Genomic DNA, 5,593 nt, shown 5'->3' with positions numbered 1-5,593 from the left:
TATCAGCAGAGGCAAGACCTATAAGCATCAAGCCAGCCAAGAAGTAGAAGTTGGTAAAGATGGCACAAACAAAAGAAAAAAGGAACTTGGTTGGTAAATGGAAAAGGGACTTCAAAGCTCAGAAGAGACGGTCCCACTTCTATTAGGGCTTTTTCTGGGTCTTGAGCAATGTTAATTTGCATTGATTGCAAACAGAATGTGGGATTCTGTTTTTCTGTATAGAAAAGATTACAAGGTTCACACCTTTTGCTTTTTGCCGTTTCTCGGGGCCAGTGTCAATGAGATGCAAGAATGACGTGTGAGTTAGTGGGGCCTGGGGGGCTTGTTGGTAGGAAATATTCAGGCCCTTTTCACCCGCGACGCGATACCGGAGTTATACGGTGTCCGTATGTAATATACGAACATAATTTAATTCCCCGAGAAAAAGAACATTATTTGATTTACCTGTGAAGAAAGAAAATAACTAAACGTGCAACAGTAACCGCAAGATGATCTCCCACTCGTCTTCCCAGAGTTCACGACCTATTCACTCGTCACTGTAAAAAAATGCTACTGTACACAATGGATAGCTGAAGGTTGCCACCTAGCACATGCCCCGTCGTCTCCCACTCGCCTTGCTCCCACTTCACACCAAGGCCATGCCTCGCCTCTCCTCCACCACGCCCATGTCGCCACTCCGCCTCCGCGCCCGCCACTCCTCCTCCACCTCCCATTCCTCACGCAGCTGGGAGCCCCACACCGCCTTCGCCGCCGCCACGGAGCGTGCGCGCTCTGGCAACCTCACCCCGGAGGACGCACACCACCTGTTCGATGAATTGCTGCGGCAGGCCAATCCTGTCCAGGAGCGCCCGCTCAACAACCTTCTTGCCGCCCTCGCCCGCGCTCCGGCGTCCGCGGCGTGCAGTGATGGCCTTGCACTCGCAGTCAACCTCTTCAGCCGCATATCCCAAGGCGCCCGCTGTGTGGCGCACCCAACGGCCTGCACCTACGGCATCCTCATGGAATGTTGCTGCCGCGCACACCGCCTCGATCTGGCGTTTGCTTTCTTCGGCCGTCTCCTCAGGACGGGACTTAAGGCAGGCGTCATTCAAGTTTGCACTCTTCTCAAGGGCCTCTGCCACGCAAAGCGCACAGATGAGGCTCTCAACGTGCTGCTTCACAGGATGACTGAGCTGGGCTGCACCCCTGACGTGGTGGCGTATAACACGGTCATCCATGGCTTCTTCAAGGAAGGCCAAGTAGGCAAGGCGTGCAGCCTGTTCCATGAAATGGCGCAGCAGGGCGTTGCGCCTAATTTGATGACATATACCTCGGTTATTGATGCGCTGTGCAAGGCCAAAGCAATGGACAAGGCAGAGTATTTCCTTCGTCAGATGGTTGATAATGGTGTCGTACCTGATAATGTCACATATAATAGCCTCATCCATGGATATTCCTCTTCAGGCCATTGGAAGGAGCCAGTTAGGGTATCCAAAGAGATGACAAGTCGGAGGGTTACAGCAGATGTGCATACTTACAACATGTTTATGACCTTTCTTTGCAAACATGGAAGAAGCAAAGAAGCTGCAGGAATTTTTGATACCATGGCTATGAAGGGCCTGAAACCTGACAACGTTTCATATGCTATTCTCCTTCATGGGTATGCCACCGAAGGATGCTTAGTTGATATGATTAATCTCTTCAATTCAATGGAAAGAAACTGTATTCTACCTGACTGTTGTATCTTCAACATACTGATTAATGCATATGCTAAATCTGGGAAGCTTGATAAGGCTATGCTTATCTTCAATGAAATGCAGAAACAAGGAGTGAGTCCAGATGCAGTCACATATTTACCCGTAATAGATGCATTTTGCAAAAAGGGTAGGTTGGACGATGCTATGATTATGTTTAATCAGATGATTGATACGGGATTACGACCAGACACAGCTGTTTATACTTCCCTAATCCAAGGTTTTTGTACACACGGCGATTTGGTGAAAGCAAAGGAATTGGTTACTGAAATGATGAACAAAGGTATACCTCCTCCTGATATTAAGTTCTTCCATTCAATCATGCAGAACCTATGCACAGAAGGAAGGGTAATAGAAGCACGGGATATCCTTGGCTTGATAGCACACATAGGTATGAGGCCTAATGTTTGCACATTTAATATACTGATTGGTGGATACTGCCTAGTCCGCAAGATGGAGGATGCCTCAAAAATATTTGATGATATGATGTCATATGGTTTAGAACCTTCTAATATTACGTATGGTATACTTATTAATGGCTATTGCAAAAACTTAAGGATTGACGATGGGCTGATTCTGTTCAAAGAAATGTTGCGCAAGGGAGTTAAACCTACAACTTTTAATTATAACGTCATACTGGATGGGTTATTTCTGGCTGGACGAACTGTTGCTGCAAAGGAAAAGTTTCATGAGATGGCTGAATCTGGAGCAGATGTGTGCATTGATACATACTGTATAGTTCTTGGTGGACTTTGTAGAAATAATTGCTACAGCGAAGCAATCATGCTGTTCCAGAAATTAAGCGCAACGAATGTGAAATTTGATATTACAGTTGTCAATATCATTATTGGTGCATTCTACAGGGTCCAGAGAAACCAAGAGGCTAAGGATTTGTTTGTTGCTATACCAGCCAATGGCTTGGTTCCTAATTCTGTTACCTACACCATAATGATGAGAAATCTTATAAAAGAAGGTTCAATAGAAGAAGCTGACGATCTCTTTTTATCAATGGAGAAGAGCGGTTGTACTGCTGACTCTTATATGTTAAATCTTATTGTCAGAATGTTACTGGAAAAAGGAGAGCTAGTCAAGGCTGGGAATTATATGTCTAAAGTTGATGCAAAGAGCTACTCACTTGAAGCTAAAACCGTTTCGCTGCTTATCTCTCTCTTTTCAGGGAAAGGGAAATATAGAGAACACATAGGATTGCTCCCTACAAAGTATCGGTTTCGTGAAGAAGCAGCCACAGTTTAGTTTGATACATGGTAAACTTTAGTTGTTGCTTGCCTAGGCCTGCCAAAGTATCCTTCTGCTTGTACAACAAATGCATTTACTATATGTAAGAAGAAATTCACTATAGAAGAAGCTCAGAACAAACAAAGCTGAATCCAAACTTAAACAGAAGATGTGCAGTATGCTAGCAAAACACCTATGGGAGAAGACAGACCATATAGGAACCGGAGTTTGACCGGCTTGAGATCTACGCTGCCGAAGCCAGATTGAGGTTAGTTAATCATAACATGGTACTAGAGAGATGTTTTGTTGACTGTTGTGGTGGCTTTGATGATTTACTTAGGATGATGTGTGAAGAGGCAGCATGCAAAAGTCTGAATCATATATGCTTGTGTTGTTATTTTTGCAGATCCTAGTCTTCTTTCCATGTACAAGTTGTATGGGTCCAGTTATAGCAGTCTGTACGTTAGCCTTTTGTATGTATATATGCTTGCATGGATTATGAGGTGTACAGCCTTGGTTTAGGGTCTGTCTCCATTTATTTTTGATCGATGCAGCACCATGTTGAGTTTAACCTCGTAACTTGGCTTAATTAGATCGTGCTGGTGATATCGCCAGGAATCGAAATATTGATGGCTTCAGAGTTTTTTTTAAAGCATACTATGTGTTGTTGCACAAACTGGTGCAGATCAATGTTCAGAGTTAATATGGTTCTGCGGTAATTCTCATTGACTGCCAGCCTGTTATTTTTGGTTCCATACTCTATATCACAGCGGTACGACTACAATAAGGATATATGGCTGATGTATTTGGAACATATTTGCCATGGGACAGAGCTGATAAAGTCAGTTGTGTCTGCACTTTGTGTGCAATCTGGGCTATGCTTTAATTTTCTATTCATTTCATTTTGACTTTGGTAGTACATACTACATCTGTACCAAAATATAAGATGTTTTGTAGGCTAAACTAGCCTAAAAAACGTCTTATATTTTGGTACGAACGAGTGCTATTTTGCTAATGAAATCTGGGTCATTATCTTATCCCGTTAATCCAACAAAAGTGTGCCCTAACATTGTTGATTGGTTAATTCATCTCATCTCATTTTTTTGTGACAGTCTGATGGATTTTGGTGAGCTCGCCATGGTTTTCTCCTCTGTTCCTTCTTGACGAGCCGATGGTGTAACATTTTGGTACTACAGAACATAGTTTTGCTTCTTCCCGTAGAACCGCCGGATCTGATTATCTTTTTATACTCATTGTCTAGTTTATTTTCTGTTACGTGAGCTCAAGTTCAGCATGTTCTTTCATCTTCTTCCTCGTAATTTTTCATTGCTCACCTATGGCGTGTATTTTTCATCCTCAAAATACACCACCCCTGTATTTCAGATTAAGCCCTCTCCAGTACATGCTTAACGTGTTATATAATTAGTGCCCTGCCTGAAGCTGTTGGTAGACCTACTACGAATGAGCCTCCCACTCTATTTGCAATTCAATCCTTTTTTTTCGCGAATACGCAAAGCTTGCGTATCATTCATTGATAGGTAGGAGAGAACAAATAGAGACATACATGAGAAAATAAGAAGAACACCACACAAAATGTGGGAAAAACAAAGAGAGATACACACAGCACAAAGCTCTCCTAGGTTGAACTCCAGCCAAAAGGCAAAGAGACGAGATACAAGGCATCTAGACCGCGTCGCGACCGACGCCGAGCACCATCATCGCACAACCACAACTCCAGGCCGGACCGAATCAACGTACCTCCCACCTATGCGCCTAGAGGATCGGCGAGTGGGGTGCAGGACCAGGCCGGATTAGGAGGAGAAGTCATGTAGAGAGCGTCGCCGAGGCCGTACATTGTGCCCCGGATGCCCACGCCGCGAGGAGCATCCTGGACCAGCAAAGCGTCCACAATCTTTGAATCCAACACCAAACATAACACGAGCAGCCAGACGACGCCTTCATGAAGGGTACAGTGAGGAGCCGCCGCCGCCGTCCGATCTAGGGAACTAGATCTAGGGTTTCCCCTGATACTCGAGTAGGGGCATGGAGATAAGGCCATGGCGGCGCCTTCAAGAAGGAAACGGCACCCGCAGGTGTCGACGCCGCCAGCATCAGCGAGCCGATCAGGGCTTTTGCCACGGCCAAAGTCCGCGCAATCCCAAAAGCAGCGGATCAGGAATAGAAGAAGTGGGAACCATGACAGGCCAAGACCACAACTGCTGCAAGAAGAGCCACACCCAGCACCGAGGGAGGTGACGAAGGGCGCCGCCGGACGCTCCACCACAACCGATAACCACCGTGGACCAGGTCGAGCTAGGGGAGGCCCAAATCGTCCGCCATCAGCCCACCGCAGCCAGCACAAGAAGAGGCATGGCCGGAATGAGGCTCGGCCACCAGGAGGATGCCGGACAGCCGGATGCACGAGGGCCCATAGCACCACCACGGCTAGTCCAAGAGGAGGCCTGGCCGGGACGAGGTCCTGCCGTCGGGAGGACGCCGGAAAGCCATGCCACAGGGATGGGTGGCCAGGCGAGGTGGAGCGCATGGGAGGGTGGGAGGAGGAGGACGCATCGCACCGGGCAGCGCCGGCGACGACGGCAAGGAGGAGCCGCGGAGGCGATGCC

The 5,593-nt window shown here is 46.7% G+C and overlaps 1 protein-coding gene across 1 annotated transcript; it reads left to right on the top strand.

The window, feature by feature from the left end:
- The first annotated feature begins 1,207 nt into the window (after positions 1–1,207).
- On the top strand, positions 1,208–4,347 carry LOC119348727 (protein Rf1, mitochondrial-like). The gene is made up of 2 exons (XM_037616707.1): positions 1,208–3,237; positions 4,082–4,347. The coding sequence occupies exon 1, from the start codon at positions 1,269–1,271 to the stop codon at positions 2,985–2,987; it is 1,719 nt and encodes a 572-aa protein (XP_037472604.1). The 5' UTR covers positions 1,208–1,268; the 3' UTR covers positions 2,988–3,237; positions 4,082–4,347.
- Positions 4,348–5,593: the final 1,246 nt, after the last annotated feature.

This window comes from Triticum dicoccoides, chromosome 1B (genome assembly GCF_002162155.2).
Source record: "Triticum dicoccoides isolate Atlit2015 ecotype Zavitan chromosome 1B, WEW_v2.0, whole genome shotgun sequence".
Lineage (NCBI taxonomy): Eukaryota > Viridiplantae > Streptophyta > Magnoliopsida > Poales > Poaceae > Triticum > Triticum dicoccoides.
Note: the sequence above shows the minus strand (reverse complement) of the source record. Positions and strands in the feature narration are given on the sequence as shown.

Excerpts from the sequence above, each read along its gene's own strand:
- LOC119348727 (XM_037616707.1), top strand. The coding sequence starts at position 1,269 with ATGGCGCAGCAGGGCGTTGCGCCTAATTTGATGACATATACCTCGGTT.